Source organism: Panthera tigris, chromosome C2 (assembly GCF_018350195.1).
Source record: "Panthera tigris isolate Pti1 chromosome C2, P.tigris_Pti1_mat1.1, whole genome shotgun sequence".
Classification (NCBI taxonomy): Eukaryota; Metazoa; Chordata; class Mammalia; order Carnivora; family Felidae; genus Panthera; species Panthera tigris.
The window spans coordinates 148164342-148182830 of NC_056668.1; the positions used below are offsets into that span (position 1 = coordinate 148164342).

The window sequence follows — 18489 nt, forward strand, 5'->3', positions numbered from 1 at the left end:
TCTACTCAGAAATAAAATGGTTAATTACATTTTCCTTCTCCTCTCTGGTTAAGGGCTTTCAAAATTTTTATTTTGCATTTTCTATTAAAGCACAACTTGTTCAGCTTTAGTCACATCACGACTGGTTCTGCAGAGGGCGTTGCTGTTCATGTCTCCTGTATGTGAGCGTGCGTTTCTTGGGGCCATATTCATGGCGGAGTACATGCCTACCCCAGCACATCCCATTTTTATTTTATGTTAGTGCTCATAATTGTGTGATGTTACTTGGTTTCCTAGTTCTCCTCAGACCTTATTTTTCTCCATTTACAGACGGGCCAAGGTTGCTCGGGTGATTGGTTTACTGGCCTCACACACAACTGAGCTCCAGGAAAATACACCTGTTACTGAGGTAATTCTCTTTTATTACTGAAATGTTATGAATGGCAAAAAAAAAAAAAAAAAAAAAAAAAAGAAGATCATTTCTGATTTTGTGATTTAGAACATGCAACTTTCGTTGACCTTCACGTAAGTTTTTCTTCGTGGGGTTGTGGCATTCGTAAAATAGGCTCAGTAGGCTCTTAGGCTTAAACACAGCCACACATTTGCAACCTGTTCTGTTATTAAAGGTGATATGGCAGAGTTAAAATGCTTATAGGCTCTCTTCATTACTGTTTCAGTAATTTTTGGGTAAGGTTTATTTCATTGCTAGTTTCCTTGTAGTCTCTCTAACATCTTATTATACCTAATTTATTTCCTAGTGAAGCACAGCTCGTAATTCAGATTAAACTCCTTTTTACCCTGAAGTTAGTATTTTCATCCTCATCAGTTGTCAGTTGTTTCTGACTGTGATTCCAGTATTTAATGGACGCACATGCTTGGAAGATATTTTGAAGTGTATACCATTTCTTTCAAGTACTGATACTGGGAAGCATCTCTTAGTTAATCAGTAAATTCAAGTCCCACTAAGTGAAATCTGTTGCACTGCCTTTTTGAGTGTTCGTTTCCCCTTGGATTGGGGAGTGTCAAGAGTTGAAATAGGTGAAAAGAACCAAGGCTTTTAGGGGCAAGGTTAAGAACTCCTGAAGGAAAGAGAAAGTGTGAAGGAGAGGGGATTTTGTAGAGCCAGAGCCTGGTGGTGTGGTATTTGAGACTTTAAGAGGAACTGTTTAGCCGAGTATTGTCCAATAGAACTTCCTGTAGCGATGAAAAGTGTTCTGTACCTGTGCTGTCTGGTACCTCAGCCAGTTGCTGGGATGGCATCCCACTTAGCCCTCTTCTGAGTAGATACGAATGGACGGTTCGTTTAAGGTCACTGGATTTCCTTTGCTTCAATTCCATCCCCATTTTCTGCAAATTGTGAGATCTCTGAGCTACTAAAGGAAATGGTACTAAGTCTAACCTTTTTTCTTATTTTCTGGGACCAGTGTGACCCCTGATGGTACCCACCTTGGTTACCAGAGAGGAATAAACTAGACTTTTAATCTAAAATACCAAGCAGCTAGGGCAATATCACTCATCACAGAGGCTTAGTAGCTCAAAAGTTGGAGGGTGGCTTCTCATGACTCAGAACAAGGGTTTCCAATGAAATAGAGTGGCTGTAGGAGTTGAAAGAGAAGTTAAAGGAAAATTCTAAGACCTATTCGTGACATTCTAGAAGACTGGGCAATCAAAATTGGCAGTCCGTGCTCAGGAGCAGCGTGCCATGAAGAGTGAGCCCTGAGGATATAAAATCTGACTGTCATATAGGTGCTGTAATAAGTAGGATGAGTATCTTAGAAGTGGAGTGAGTGGATTTGAAGATCAGGGAGGCGCCTGGGTGGCTCAGTCAAGGAGGCGTCCAACTCTTGGTTTTGGCTCAGGTCATGATCTTATGGTTCGTGAGTTCGAGCCCTGCGTCAGGCTCCTCGCTGACAGTGCAGAGCCTGTTTAGGATTCTCTTGCTCTCCCTTTCTCTCTGCCCCTCCTCCACTTGCTCTGTTTCTCTCTCAAAAATAAACAAACTCTGAAGATCAGCTGGAAGAATTCTCTTAGGATTCAGAAGAAAAAAAGAAAGGTTAAAAAATTATGAACTTAAAGCATGAAAGATAGTTCTGGAAGATCTGGTCTGTCCAGTATGGCAGGCACTAGCCTTTGAAAAGCAGGTGGTCGGGGCGCCTGGGTGGCTCAGTCGGTTGAGCGTCCGACTTCGGCTCAGGTCATGATCTCGTGGTCCGTGAGTTCGAGCCCCGTGTCGGACTCTGTGCTGACAGCTCGGAGCTTGGAGCCTGTTTCAGATGCTGTGTCTCCCTCTCTCTCTGACCCTCCCCCGTTCATGCTCTGTCTCTCTCTGTCTCAAAAATAAACAAACATTAAAAAATTAAAAAAAAAAAAAAAGAAAAGCAGGTGGTCTGGGGGCACCTGGGTGGCTCAGTCGGTTCAAACTGGTGTCTGACTTCAGCTTAGGTCATGATCTCATGGTTTGTGGGTTCGAGCCCCATATCAGGCTCTGCGCGGACAGCTCAGAGCCTGGAGCCTGCTTCAGATTCTGTGTCTCCCTTTCTCTCTGCCTCTCCTGCTCTCACTGTTGACACGCACGCACACACACACACACACACACACACACACACACACACTTTCTCTCTCTCTCAAAAATAAACATTAAAAAAAGAAGTAATCTGAATTGAGATGAACTTCAAGTAGAGAACACATACCAGATGTTGAAGACTCCATATGAAAAAGAAAAAAGCATCTCACCTGTACATTTTTTATAGACTACATTTTCAAATGACTGAATATTATTTGGATAAAAATATTATTTGGTTATTTTTGATAATGTATTTTTATGCAGATAATATTTTTGGATACATTTGGATGGATAAATTATTATAGTTAATTTCACTTTTTTCTTTTTTGATATGGCTCCTGGAAAATTTTAAATCACCTTTGTGGCTTGAATTGTATTCCTGTTGGACAGCACTTGTCAAAGATAAGCATAATGGGATTACCAGAAGAAGAGATCAAAGCAAACATTCATGAAAGAAATAATAGAAGAAAATTTCACCCTGAGCTGAAAAAAGACTCAATCTTTAGATGAAAGGTTTCACCAAATGTCAGGCAAGATACTGAAAAAAGACCCATAATTAGGCCTATCCTGGTGAAGTTTGTAATTATGAAGAGTAAAAGAAAACCAAAACTCAGGTTGTAAACAAAAGCGAATCAGACTTGCATATAATTTATTTGTAGCACTATTTCAGCCGAAGATCGCAGTGGAATTAGACCAACACTAAGAAAGCGGTAGAAAAAGAACAACACTTATGGGATCGTGTGACCGTAAATTTCTCAGTACAGCCATCCTATTGTTTGATTTTGAGGACAAAAGACTTTTTCAGAAATTCAGAGACTCCATCTTAATTTCACCCACATTTCTAAAAAATTGTACTCGAGCAAGCTGCTTGAGTAGCTGTCTGAAAACGAATCTTAAGGTAACAGAAAGAAGCAGCAAATATAGACAGGGACTCCGTTAGCATCTAAGTCCAAATAGTAGCTGTTAATGTTGTGACATGTGACCTGGAGAGAATGGATTCTTCAGAAAGAATGTGTGTGTGTGTGTGTGTATATATATATACATGTATATATATGTATACATGTATATATATATACATGTATGTATATACATGTATATACATACACATGTATACATGTGTATATATATACATGTATATACATACATGTATATATATATGTATGTATATATATGTATACATGTGTATATATATATATATATGTTAAAAAATGAATAGTAGTATGGAAGTAAATTCTACATTGCTTTAGAAGATCTGGAAGGGTAGAGGAGAAGGGAATAGGAAAGAAAAAGGCAAATTCGTTGTTCTTGTACTATTTGAACATTTATTGAGTGTCTGCTATGGGTGTGGTAGTGTGTTATGTGCAGGAAGACCATTATTCCAGGCACGTTCTTCTTCCAGAAGAAATTCAGCTACTATTTATTTTGTATTGATTTATTTTAACTATAAATATTTACTATATAAATACTATTTTGTATTCATTTATTTTAGAGAGCATGAGTGGGGAAGGACAGAGAGGGCGAGAGAATCCCAAGCAGGCTCCTCACTGCCGGCATATTGCCCAGCGCGGGACTCGATCTAAAGAATCGTGAGATCGTGACCTAAGCTGAAACCAAGAGTCGGACGCTTAACCGACTGAGCCACCCAGGCGTCCCTGATAGATACTCTTTTATTCCTTGTATTGATACTCTTTTATTCCTTGTTTAACAAATATTTGTTGGTGTCTGTGAACAAAGTACAGTCTAGGTACCAGGGTATAGTGCTGAGCAAGAGAAGTAAAAATCTGTTTCGATGGAGTGTGTGTTCTAGTGTGAGGAGAGAGAGAGCAGATCTCTAGTTTAGGTGCTAATAGATGCAGCGGAAAAGCTAAAGGAGGGTAGTGGGGTCTGGGAAGGATGAGGTGATGGTGGCACTATTTCAGATGGGTTGGCCAGAGAAAGCCTGGGGTAGGAACATCCAGGAAGAGTCCTGAAGGGTTTGAGGGAGCACGTCCCTCGGCTGGGTGGGCCGCAGGTGCAAAGGACTGGAGATCAGAGGCGCGGTTGGCATGTTTCGAGGAACAGCATGGAGGTGATGTAGCTGGAACTGAGCAAGAGGAAGACTCCTGGCAGGAGAGGGGGTTAGTGAAGTCGCCAGGGGCGAGGTCGTCCCAAGCCTTGTCGTAAGCCCTGCTCAGATTTGGGACTTGATTCGGAATGAGATGGGAAGCCACTGGAGGATTTGAGCGGAGAGCCTCCATGTAGCTTGTGTCTGAAGAGAATCACTCTGTTACAAGGACAGGGGCAAGGTCGAATCGGAGAAAGCACTTTAAGAGCCTGTGCTATGTAGTAGTTCAGATGGTGATGGTGACTTGGATGGACTAGGTTCATAGTGGTAGATGCTGTAAAAAAAAAAAAAAAAAAAAAAAAAAAGATCTCAATCTGGATATGTGCTGTCTTTGGAGATTTCGAAATACTGAGGCATCAGAGAATTGCAAGTCAAAACCAACGTGAAATATCAAGACAGTCACCAGATTGGCAAAAATTAAAAAGCCTCAGTCCTAAATGTTGGCGAAAGTACTGAGCAGAAGGAGGGCTTCTGTGCTGCTGGTGGGGATATAAATGGGCACAGCCACTCTGGAAGACTGCCGGGTGATCATCGTCAAGAACTGAGTACATCTCAGGGCACCTGGGTGGCTCAGTCGGTCAAGCGTCTCACTTCGGCTCAGGTCATGATCTCACAGCCCGTGGGTTTGAGCCCCACATCGAGTTCTGTGCCGGTAGTTCAGAGCCTGGAGCCTGCTTGGGATTCTGTGTCTCCTCCTCTCTCTTCCCTTCCCTTGTTTGTGCTCTGTCTCTCTCTTTCTCTCAAAGATAAAGATTTAAAAAAAATTAAAAAAAAAATTGAGCACATCTTTCCTCTGTAAGCCAGCGTCTCCTCCTTTGTCACCCAGGGTACCAAATGACACACGAGAATGTGTATGACCGGCATGATTTGTAATAGCCCTAAATTTGAAATAATTCCCGTGTCTGTCAACAGTAGAACAAAGCGTGTCACCCTCACAGAGCGGAATACTAAATAGCGTTGTGAATAGTGAGCCACAGCATTGGGCGGCAAGCCTGAATGAATCTCCTAGGCATAGACAGTTGTCCTAGATATCAGTAGGATGTTTTCTGGGAAAGACCGATCTGTAGACTCCGAAACGTCCTGAGGGTGAGAAGGTTCTTGTTTAGAGGGTCAGTTCCCCCTTGGTTGTGGACACCCTGAAGGAGAGGTGTGTGTGTAGGTAGCCGTCACGGAAGGTGTGCAGGTGAGGGGGTGCCTTGGGGCAGAGTCTGGGAAGACCGGCTGGAGGCCAAGGCTAGTGCTGAGAGGTTGCCCACGCCCGGCTGGCATCTTTGTGCTCGGGGCTCCAGGTGGCCATGATTACAGGAAGTATGTTCTGCCGTAGGAATTCCCGTCGGTCTGGGCAGAAGGCCTCTGCGGCGACCAGGGACCTGTCAGTCACCCTGGGCGATGTGCTCAGCTCACACCCTGGCCCCAGGCCCGTGCCTGTCCCTGCTGGCAGTTGGCGTCGGTGCTGTCACCGAGACCGTCGGATCGGGCGGTTCTTGAACGAGTTCTTGAACTTGTCTCTGTGTGGACTCAGGGTGTTCGTTGGCCAGCACGTTGGTCGGTCCCTCCTCAGGGACCGGAAACCTTGTGTCCCCCGACTCCTGGTGGCCGTCCCTTACCAGATACCATTGCATTCTTGATGCTGCCTCCATTGACGGGAGGGGATGGGTGTTAATTCCTGAGGTTCTCGCGTCTTTCCTTGGTATACTGTTCTTTTCTGGGGGCTGCTGATGTTTTATTAATTTGAAATGGACCTTGGGGAAGATTATACTTACGAAAAAAAATGTAATCGTGGGTCATGATCTATGTGGGAAACTTCCTAGTTATGCATATTATGTTGTGAGCTAAGTTCTTCTGGGTAATGAGAAGTGCACAGAGTACCTTGGAATTGTGCCAGGTACTCCTGTATGCTGTTACTTAAACTTTTTCATTCTGTATTCGTTCCTGCTCTGAGCCGTTGGTTGTCACAATTGAAGCAGCCACTAGAGGGCACTCGAACACCAGAAACCAAGTTTTAGAAGTTTAAGAGTTTATCTCAGCCTCAAGAAGCTGGCTTAACGGGTATGCAACATGATGTTTCATCTTTCCCTGTGTTTTCAGGTTCTTGCTGCAGGGCGTGTGGTTTTATTCCATTAGTGATTATTGCTGTTTGAGATGAATGCCATGGCAGCCTCTCCAGGAAAGTGCAGTCATTCCAGGGGGTTTGACAGCCCCGTGGAGCCCATCGGTGAAGCTTAGCTTCAGGACTCTTGAGACCGGGTTTCTGTAACACTCACAGTTGTGGGTGTTCCTGGTTTCACGAATAAAATTTTGGGTGTGAGATACTGACTTGGCTAGTAGGTTTACTACTGGTGGACCCCCCTCCCCCCCCCCCCCCCCCCCCCAAAAAAAAAGAATTGTGGTTGAAGATCTTCTAGGCATTTAGGAAGTATGGAACCTCATTTTATAACCTAGTATTCTGCAGCGCCTGGCCAGCAGAGCAACGAGTGTCTGAGGCACCGAGTCAGCGCTGGAGGATTTAACAAGTCCTTGAAAGAATAGTGGGGAAGTATGGCAGCATCATTGGGTAGAGGCAAGATACGGACAAATAGCTGCTTTACTGTCCTTGTGGTGTAACGGAAGTCTCTTTTGTCTCGCGCTTTCACCGATGGCTACAGAGAAGAGCTGGTCGTGGTCTCTTGTGTGTATTTAGAAGCGTTTATTCCGTTCTTTTTCTTTTCTCCAGAGACAGGCAACTTCTTAAGCCTCTCCTTCTAGATGACACGCTTACCACCCCGTAATCATTGTGCTGCTTACGTGTAATATTTTTCAGGAAATATTCCTGGTACCGTGCATAGATTTAGTCTTAAGCATGCAGTGGATAGGTTACGGAAAAAGTTGAATATAGAACCCTGAAATTTGGAACTGGAAGGAAAGTTAACGGCCTCTCTAGTTTGACCCCTTCATCAAACATTTTTATAGTGGAAACTTTGAGCATACATCAAAGTAGAGAGACTAGCATAAGGATTTACCGCTCACTTCCGATAATTATCAGCACTTGGCCAATGTTGTTTGTCATCTGTCTCTTCTCTCCCTCCCAGTCTCATTCCCTCTCCTTCCCCTCCCGTTTATGGTCATGTTTGTTTAAAAATATCCCAGATATCATATTTAACTAAGTATTTCAGTATATATATCTAACAGAAAAGGATTTTTAAAAATATTGTAATACCAGTGTCACACCCAACCAAATCAAGTGGTTTTTTTTAATTTTTTTTTTTTAATGTTTATTTCCAAAGGGGAGAGAGACAGCGTGAGTGGAGAAGGGGCAGAGAGAGAGAGAGAGAGAGACAGAGTGTGAGTGGAGGAGGGGCAGAGAGAGAGAGAGAGAGAGTGTGAGTGGAGGAGGGGCAGAGACAGAGAGAGAGAGACAGAGCATGAGTGGAGGAGGGGCAGAGAGAGAGACAGAATCTGAAGCAGGCTCCAGGCTCTGAGCTGTCAGCACAGAGCCCCATATGGGGCTCAAAGTCACAAACTGCAAGATCATGACCTGAGCAGAAGTCAGAGACATCTAGTATCCAGTCAATATTCAGATTGTTCTCTTTTTTTCTTTTTTTTTTTTTTTTTGTTTGAAGTAGTGATTAGTAAAGTTTTATTGTGCACATACTAAGTTTGTGAACTGGGAACACTCAAAACACAGAATGAGGTTCAGAGGTATGCTCTTGTAAAGCAGCTTTTAGACTGGGAAGGCAGTGTGTGTGGATTCTTTAAAGTGCTTGGTGATAACGTTGGGGTCTTCTTAAAGGGAGTTGGTTAGTGGTTATCCTCCTATCAACTTGGGGGACTGTTTATGTTTCACCTCTGATACCCCGACGAATAAGCAAGAAGCAACCGAGGTGAGGTCATCCTTGCTGGTTTTGCAAGATGAGTTAAATGAAGCTTTGCTTATATGACTGACTGGTTTTGTCTGCTCAGGAAATTGTCAAGTCTGGTCTCCGTGTTGGATTTTAACGATTCCCTCTTTTTTGTCGTGCTCTCAGCAGGCCAGAGAGTCCCGCATTCGCTGATTTCTGTTAGGAGTTGTCAGGCTGGAAAGCCACGTCGTCTCTGTCTTCATCACTTCTGTGGTTGTTGTTGATGTTCTCCCGTGTCCTGATGCTTAAGGATGCCATTTGGTGCTCATGTGGCTGTCAATAGGCATTTGAAACCCTGGAGAGCATGCAACCCACTAGGGAGGTTCATCTGATGGTTGTAAGGAGAACAGTAGCCAAGGACTGAAAAATCCCCCAGAGCGGGGATTCCTAGGAGCCAAGGCTTAATCAACAAAATGGGTCTGTGGGAGAGGTGTCACTTACTTGATGAAAAATTTTATCTGCTCTTTAGGATCCTTTAGATTTTGGGTCACAATTCCTGATTTGTCAACAATGGAAACAATATTTCACCAACTACAGGACTTGCAGCTCCTTGTTGGGCAGTCAGGGCCTCAAGGACTGTCCCATCTTGGTGTACCGTTGGAGATAAACCGTTTATTTAGCGTGTACTGCTTGAAGAGCATTTAGGGTATCGTTGAAACCTTTTTCCAGTAATTGCAGAAAACCTAATAAGTGATTTTTTTTTTTTTCTAATTCATTAACTCCTTGTTGAAGGAAGAGCATTCTGACAAATGTATGGAAACCAGAGCTTTTTTGAATAATGGGATTTGAAAGCTTATGGGGACGCTCGCCTATGAGGACTCACTTGATGTACAAATGATCATAGCTTAGATCTGGCTGGCATCCAGGGATTCCTGTTTAGTCATTTTAGCTTCAGGACATCCTAACATACAGTGTCCAGACCATTTGGATGGAAACCTTTGTATATCTTATTACCACAGAGAATGAATAACCCGCTATTACTAAGAAAGCCAGAATGTGGATCCCAGAACCCACAGGTCAGGGACAATGTGGACGTCATGGTTACTCTTTGGTTTGTAGGCATCAGCACATGTCCATCTTGAATGGCTGTGGTTTGCATGTGGATAGGAACAGAAAACATTCCTCTGCATTTGGTTTAGCTTGTGATGGGATTATGGAGGCATTCCATTGACCTACAGAGTTTTCATTGAATGTCATTTCCTGGACAGTGTAATCATAGGTATCATTGTCATTGTCTAATTTTAAATCTGTCATTATACATAGGAATCCAGTCTCCTTTATCTGAGTCCAACTAGAGGGTTTGATTACAGAGGGAGTTTGGAACGTGCACCAAATCAGGCCTAGGACCATTAAGGTCCTTCATGCACAGGGACAGGTTATCAGCAATGAGGTTTATAGTGGTTATGGGTCATCTTTTGGGCTCTGGGGCTTCTGCTCAATCCCACATTAATTGCTCCTTGCTGTGAGTGGGGGCTGCTGAGTGGAGGTGTCCTGGCCTTTGGGGGTGGGAACCTTGTGCTGGTGGTGCCCTGAGTTTCGTGGTGCCTAGAGGACAGGCCTTCCTTTGTCTCCTGCAGCCACACTAGTTACTCCCAGGGAGCCATGGGATCAGAGCCACTCTCCAGATTTTCTTGACGGTCTCCTACATTCATTTTGTAACTTTTCATTGGTCGAGGGTTGAAATAGGGTCTTGCATTGCATTTAGATAATGTAGACTCTTAAGTCTTAATTTCAAACATTTCCCTATTGTTTGTTTGTTTGTTTGTTTTTTTTTTTTCTATCATCCACTAAAGGCAAATTGTCATTTGTTTTAGCCAAAGCTGGAATAGTGGAAATCTTATTCCACCCTTTTGGTGTCATTTAACATGGTCCTTCATCACCTGCATTTCCTGTGAACTGCCACTTTTGATGTATAGCCTTGATTAGATTCAAGTTCAGTTTTATGAGAGGGCGATTGGAATTCCTCACACTTGGTTCTGTGTATTTCCTGTTGCCTCACAGGGAGAGGCAGGCAATGTCTGGCTGCCTCATCGTTGGTGATGTTAGGATTGCTCACTGGTGACAGGTTTTGTCAGCCTTGTTGCAGGGTTGCCCCTCTCTCTTTTACTTCATAGTTCTTAGCATCCATTGATCGTTGCTTAAATGCCTTAGTCCTTTAGGGTTGCAAAAATGATGATTTTCACTTATTTACAGTCGGGCGTTTTTCTTAGAGGAGAACTTGCCCATATCAACTACATTATTATCCTAAAATCTAGTTTGTTTAGCAAAGGCGGGATAAGTGATTGTTTCCTTTATAGACTATTTTTCAGAACAATGAGTTGGTGCATTGGTAATCTTGATGTGGCCAATGAGATTTTCTTTGTATTATTAAGCACTATGGATTAATATATGTATGTTTATGTATTTCAGTCTTTTGCATTACTAGTCTTTTTGATGCTTTAATTGTAGTAAGTCCAATGGGAACCCTTTTGAGTTTGCTTCTTACTTTTCAACATGACTCTGCTATCTCTGATAAGTTGCCTGCATTCTGTCAACAAGATTTCACAGGCTTAGCTTGGGAATAACTAAGCCCTAGTTTTGACATCAGTTTTCTAAGGAACTTTGTTTAATTTTGGTTGGAAATGGTACTTAGAGAATAAAGTCTGGGTATGAGTGTTCTTTGCTACCTGGATTATCATTTCTTCTAGAACTTTCCAAGGGTTAGAATTAGGAAATACTATTTCTTAAAATGAAAAATAAGTCCATTCATACTGATCTTTCCAATTTCCAATTTAAATTTGAGTTTTTACCTCTTTAAAATTTTTATTTTTCTTTTAAGCTGAAAATCTTGGCTGCTAATGACATTAACATAATTATTTGCTTCAACCTATGGTTTAGAATAGTTTAAAAACAATACCAATCCAATATTGTTGCTAACAATAAAAATGTGAAGTACAGTTTAAAGTATTTTTGTAGCATTTTGTTTGGTTTTGTTTTTCGTTTTGGTCCTTGGGATATAATTCACTGGATGATGTATACAGCTAAAATACTGAGTTTCAGGTTGACTGAAATAATTCTTTGTTACCGACATGATATATAATCATGTATTGTTTTCAATTTGTGTTACATATTTAGGGATTAGGGATTTAGGGATTACTTTGTGCTTGCTTGCTTGGTTTAAAAATTATAATGCTTTTTATTTAATTGAAGAGTTACAGGTATACAGAAATATGTACAAAACATATATATCATGCTCAGTAAATTGTCACAAAATGAAAACCCAGGAAACTCAGACTGGGTTAAGAAATAGAACATTACCAGCACAACAGGCGATTCCTTACACCCTTTACCAATCATTAGTCTCTCCCTTTGTTCTATGGGTGATTACTACCATAATACCTAATACTACGATTATTTTGTCTGCTTTTGAATTATATTTAAAGTGTATCATGTGACATGTACTCTTTGGTATCTAGCTTTTTTTGTTCCATATTATGTTTGGGGAATCCTTGTTTTAGGAACCTGTAGTTCATTTTCTTCAATTGGATATATCACACCACTGGAGGTGGACCTTTGGGTAGTTTTCCATATTTGGCTGTTATAAGTAATTCTTGGACACTCATTTTGATATAGTTGTGTGAACTTTATGTTGGGTAAACCTAGGAGTTAGAATTGCTTGTCATAGGGTATGCATATGTTCAACATTAGAGGATAGTCGAAATGATTTTCTTAAAAAGTTGTATAAAACGAAAATGAAAGAATTTCTAGTGTTCTGTATTCTCATTAATACTTGGTTTTCGTATAAAATCTCGTTAAATAAGGCTCTACCAGGTTTTTATTTTTAGCGTGAATGAGTGTTGAATTTGATTATAGGACATCTATAGAGGTGATGGCATAGTTTTTCTGTCTCTATTAACAGGAATTATTGGCATTCCTAAAATTAAACCACCTTTGTGTTTTTAGATGAAACTCCACTTGGCTTGTGGAGTTTTTGTTTGTTTTTACAATCCGCTGTTGGTTTTAAGGGGGGGAGGGTGTGCTAATATTTCTTACAGATTTGTCGTCCGTTTTTATCCCCCATGGCTTTGAATTCTTGAAGAATCCAAGCTACTTGTCTTGTAGAATGTTCTACATTCTGGATTCATCTGTCTGTTTTTTCTGGGTCATCTAGTCCCTAAAGTTCCTATAAACTGTAAGTTTATCGGTTGAGAGGCTTGATTAGACTCAGATTAAACTTTGTTTTTGGGTAAAAATGTATCATAGGTGATGTTGGGTGTTTCAGATTTCATCATACCAGGAAGCAGATAGTGTCAGGTGTCCACGATTAGTTATACTTTGATCACTTGATTAAAGAGGTGAGGCCAAATCTATGCATTCTGGGGTGCATCTTTTCCCTTTGCAGCGTCACTTTAACTGCCATGTTAAATATACAGTAAGAAATAAATTATATGGGTTATAACTGTTTTAACCTTTTTCTAAATTGAAATGCACAATTTTAGTTTATGATGGGTTAATGTATTAGCTGTCATTGATTGCTATTTTCTTTTTCTTTTCAACAGATTAATTTACTAAGTTCAGTATGCTATGCAACACTATTATTGTCATTACTTTGAAATGAATCTAATTTTCAAAATTTATTTACTTATTTTTTAAGATTTTATTTTTAAGTAATCTGTACACCCAACGTGGGGCTCGAACATGTAACTCCAAGGTCAAGAGTCTCATGCTCCACTGACTGAGCCAGCCAGGCTCCTGTATTTTGTTTTTTATGTCTTTTTTTTTTTTTTTTTTTTTGTAGGATAATCACATTTTGTGATTTCATTGCTCAACAGAATGATATCTCCCAAGAATTCTTGACTTAAGATTATCAACACTGTGATATTCACCCTTCTACTGAATTGGTTTTACAATTAAATTTTATATTAAGCAGTGGATATCTGGTGATTGGAAGCATTATTTAACTTACTTACTTCTCTCTGAACAGTGTGTGCTTTTGGAACTCTGAGCACAGGATGCGATGAACTGCATTTAGAGACAGATCCCACGTGTATTTTAGAGGTTGTGGTATAGAGTGTTGACTTGGAGCCCTTGTTCAGAGTTAAGCGTAGATGATTGCACCACTTCCTCTGCTGTCCCTGGTGGCTTGAGTCCTGGAGCATTTTCTTGCTGCACAACTATGCACAGTCTGTTCTGTCATGGTCCTAATTTCCCACAATCCTAGTTATTCAACTTAAAATTTCTTTGAAGAACAAAGGATACTTGTTGCACTTTTTGGCTGTATTTTTAAGTGTATTTTACATACATACACAACATTGTTTTTCCCCACCTTTTCCATGTAACATTTACTATTTTTTTTCTCATTATAAAAATAACATCTGGCCTTCTAATTATCACAGTTTAGCTACTTAGATAACCTGAAAGTACTTCAGTAGCAAAACAAAACACCCAAAAAACAAACAAACAGCTAGAAATGCGGGGATAAGGTCTTTAACAAAGAGACTTTAAAATAGCTGAATGCACAAGAAAATAAGGGAAATTCTCAAAAGGCAGAAACAGGAAAACTGAAATCTGAAATATTAAGACATTAAGACTGTTTAGAATAAGCGCGTTGGTGGGTTATTCCTGTCAGGTTTTGAGTTTTGGTACAATTTAAGGATAGAAGATGCAGCCTGAGGTTCTCCTGAACCTCTCCTGAAGCAATTAGTTGGAGATAGGACCCTAGATGAGCTACCCCTGCTAGTGAACGGGGCATTTAGAAGTGGGTGGGGAAGAGCAACCCACCTATCCAAACAGAGAGATAACAAGTTTGTTGATTTTTATCTTCAATTCTAGAAAAGGAGAAAGTGTCTTCCATATAAATTTGGAACCAGTTTTCGGAGTTTCATCATGTTTGGGGTATAAATGTATACTTCCTCCAAAATGAAAAATTAACATAAAGATCAGACCTGGGTTGGATGAATCTGGACAGAATATGAAAGCAATTCTGTGGAAGCTGGTGAGGACACACCATTCAAAGGAGGGAAGCAGGCTATGGGAGATGTACTTTTAGTTGGCTTCTTCCCTGCAGGAGGTCGAGTTCACGCAGGGAAGCAGAGTTCAGGTAGAACACGACAGTTTTGCTGGGCCGAGGAACCGAGGCTGGCATTTGTCATTGCGGGACAGAGTAGAAAAAGAGTAGGGGGGAAATCTTTCAAGAGAAGACCCACAAAATGTGTGTGCCAATTCCTCTGCAGTCCTTGGCTAACTCGGAAGCTGTTCCGGAGCTGAATGATAGTGCATGGAACCAGGCAGAGAGCAGCAGCTGGCAGGTTGAAGAGTTGAGCAGAAATTTCAGCAGTTGCCCAGTGCTGGGGAGGTAGGCTTTGGGGTCAGGTCCAACCAAGTTGAGAGGGACTTGATAAACACTTGGGGCTTTCCACTGAAATTCCAGAAGGGCTGCCCTTTAGGTCTAAGAACTATGCCTCATGACTAAAGGAAAACCAAGCCTTTGTAGGATTGAGGTGATTGACTGGTATTTTAACTGCTTGACAACAAAACTCCACACTCTTTGCAAGAAAATAAGATTATCCACAGGGTTCAGAGGAGAAACTCTTCATGACGCTCAGAGATTTCTTAGACTTGACACCAGAAGCATGATCCATAAAAGCCCCTCCTGCACCCCCACCCCCAAAAAGCCCACAAAACAAAACAAAACAAACCCAGCAGATTGGATTTCATCAAAGTGAGAAACTTTGCTGTGGCAGAGGCCCTGTTAAGATGATGAAAAGACAAACTACACATGGGAGAAGATGTTTGCAAATGACATGTCTGACAAAGAACTCATGTTTACAATAGTAAAGAACTCTCAAAACTCATTGGTAAACAAACAAATGAATAAAAAAATTAGAAAATGGCCAATAGACGGGAGAGAGATTTCACCAAAGAGGATATATGCCTGGGAAATAAGTACATGAAAAAGTATTTAGCATTGTTACTCATTACAGAAATGCAAACTAAGACTGCGTCTACACATGTAGTAAAACGATTTAATGAATAACGACAGTACCAAGTGCTGGCAAAGATGCTGCGAACTGGACCTTTGTCCACTGCTGGTGGGAGCGTAAAAGACATTTTGGCAGTTTTCTAAAAAACGAAACCTACGTTTACCAGATGACTCAGCAGTTTTGCTCCTGGGCTCTGTTTCAGAGAAATGAAATCTTCCGTTCATATAAAAGTCTGTATTTGGCGATTCATGCCAGCTTTATTGATAATAGCCCAAACCCATCCTTCAATTTGTGAGTCCTATAAACCTTGGCACAATCCTTACCGTGGAATATTACTTAACAGTAAAGAGGAAGGAACTATTGATATGCACAGTAGTTTGGGTGGGTTCCAGGGGTGTTGTGCTGAGTGAGAGACCGTGTTAATATATTATTCTTGAAACTACAAGATTACAGAGCTGGAAAACAGACGAGTGGTTGCTAGGGCTTAGGGATACTGAGAGAAGAGGGAGAGTTTCACTGCAAAGGGACAGCACGAGGGAGGTCTTGGCGATCACGGAGTAGTTCCGTGTTGTGATTGCGTGAATCTACGCATGTGATAAAATGACGCGGAGCTCTACATACATGCTGTACCAATGCCACAGTTTTGGTTGTCGATATTGTACTGTAACTGTGCAAGATGTTACCGTTGTGGGAAACTGGAGGAAGAGAATATGGGATCTCTCTGTACGACTCTTGTGGCTCCCTGTGAGTCTGTGATTAAGAAAAAGTATGTTTTCTAAGATATTTCTAAGATATTCCTAAAATATCTTAGAAAAACCCAGGTTTGTATCTAGGCGTCTTTCGCTTTAACCTGAAAGATCTACTTTAACATTTCATGTTAAATTCTGTCTGGAGATGAATTTACCCATTTTCTCTTTATTTCTTCTTTATTTTTGAGAGTGTTTTCATAGATGACAGAATTCTGAGATAGCACTTTTTTTTTTTCTTTCAACACTTTAAAAATATCGTTTTAGCGTCTTATGGCGTGGATGGTTTCTGATAAGAAGTCTGCATTCATTCATGTCCTTGTTTCCCAGTGTGTAATATATAGCACTTCTCTAATCGCTTTCAAGATTGTCTCTTTAGTCTTGATATTTTCAGCAGTTTGAGTAGCATCTACCTAGTGTCCTCTTTGTAGGTATATCTTGGGCCAGGTTCAACAAGATTCTTGGCACTGTGAGCTGATACCTATGATGAATTTTGGAAAAATTGCGACAATTATTTTGCCAAATATTTCTTCCGTCTCATTTTATATTTCATGTGTAGCATAAACATATTTGTGTTACATTGTGTATGAAATATTGTTGATTTCAAGTGAATTGTGATAATTTACAGATGCTCTTATAATCTGCAGAGTATCTAGTAAAAAATTAAATAGCTATAGCTACATAGTCGATAGCAGGGATTAAATAGAATACTAAATGAATGCTCAATTCAAAATAAGTCAGCAAAGTAGAAAGAAAGGAAGAAAGAGCAAATGGGACAAAGGGAAAGCCATATAGCAAGATGATGGATTTAAACCTCCCCACATTAGTAGTTACAGTCCGTGTTAGTGGCTTAAGTAGTCTATTCAAAAGGGGAGAGATGGTCCTACTGGATAAAGGAGAGAAACCTAGCTATGTACACTTTAAATGAGACCTACTTTAAAGAGAAAGATAAGCTAAAAAACATGCAAAAAGGATATACCATGGAAACACTAATAACAAGAAAACTTGTGTGGGTATATTAGTAACCAAGTAGACATTAAGGGAGCATTATCAGAGAGGAGGCTGAGTATTTTATAATGAAAGTTTCAATTCGTTAGGAAGTATGAACAGTCCTTAATCTGTATGTGTCAATAGTGCTTTCAAATAGATGAAGAAAACTTTGCTAGAACTACAAGTAAAAGTAGGCAAATCCGTTCGGATTGTTGGATAGGTTTTAAACAAGGAGTCAGAAAGAACATGTAAGATTTGAATGATACAGATGAAAATGAACTAGTTTGACATTTATAGAACACTAACTCCAACGACTGTAAAACACATTCACCTGAAGTACACACTGAATGTTCCCTAAGATGACATTTTCAGCCACAAAAAAATGTATCTTAACAAAGGATTAAAATAAATTGGATTAATGACGTTAATTAAAATTTAGACTAAATTCTCTGACTACAGTGAAATAAAGTTAGAAATAGATAATAGGAGGAAATCTGGAAAATCCCCCAAATGTTTGGAAATAAAACACTTCTAAGCAAGTCATGTGCCAATAAAGAACGCTCAAGAGGATTTAAATAATACTGTAAAGTAAATGATAATGGACACCTGATACAGCAAAAATTTGGGGGGATTAATTTTAACGTGGAATCAAGAGGGAAATAGCCATAGCGTGAAACGCCCCTATTACAACGGAGTTCCAAAGACTCTAGTGTGCGTTGGAATTACCTGGGAGGTTTGTTAAAGTGCAGATTGTTGGCTCTCCCCCCCACCCCCAGCATTTCTCATTCAGTAGGTCTGGAGTGGGGCATGGTAATTTGCATTTCTAATAAAGTTCCTGGGTGATTTTTGATGCTGCTGGTTCAGGGGCTATAGAGAACCACCATATTAGAAAGTAACTTTTAAGTTCCAAAAGGAGGAGCTAGAAAGAGGGGAGCAACTTAAACCCAATGCAATGACAATAAAAGTATACTAAAAATAAGAGCCGGAATCATTGAATCAGGGAAGTAGTAATAGGTAAAAACCAGTGAAACCAGTTGTTCATACTTCAGTAACTTAAAATTAGTGAACTTCTAGCCAGATTGATTAAAAAACAGAGAAGATAGAAGTTACCAATGTCAGAACTAAAAGGGAGAGAGCAGTATAAATCCAACGTCCTTTAAAAGGTCTTAAGGGAATAATCTGAATGACTTTAGGTCTGCATACTTGCAGTTGAAACGAAATGGGCAAGTTGCCTGAATGACACAACTTTCTGGGATTGCCGTAATCA

General features: G+C 40.5%; 1 protein-coding gene across 15 annotated transcripts in view; it reads left to right on the top strand.

The window, feature by feature from the left end:
• Positions 1–18489, top strand: part of ULK4 (unc-51 like kinase 4) — a 571537-nt gene that overhangs the window by 57374 nt on the left and 495674 nt on the right. For all 15 annotated transcript variants that reach the window (XR_006222024.1, XR_006222025.1, XR_006222026.1 and 12 more), the window contains one exon: positions 310–388. Coding sequence is in view for 12 of the 15 variants with exons in the window: in XM_042998368.1 (XP_042854302.1) it covers positions 310–388 (79 nt within the window). In the remaining 3 variants the exon portion in view is untranslated. The remainder of the gene's footprint in view (positions 1–309; positions 389–18489) is intronic.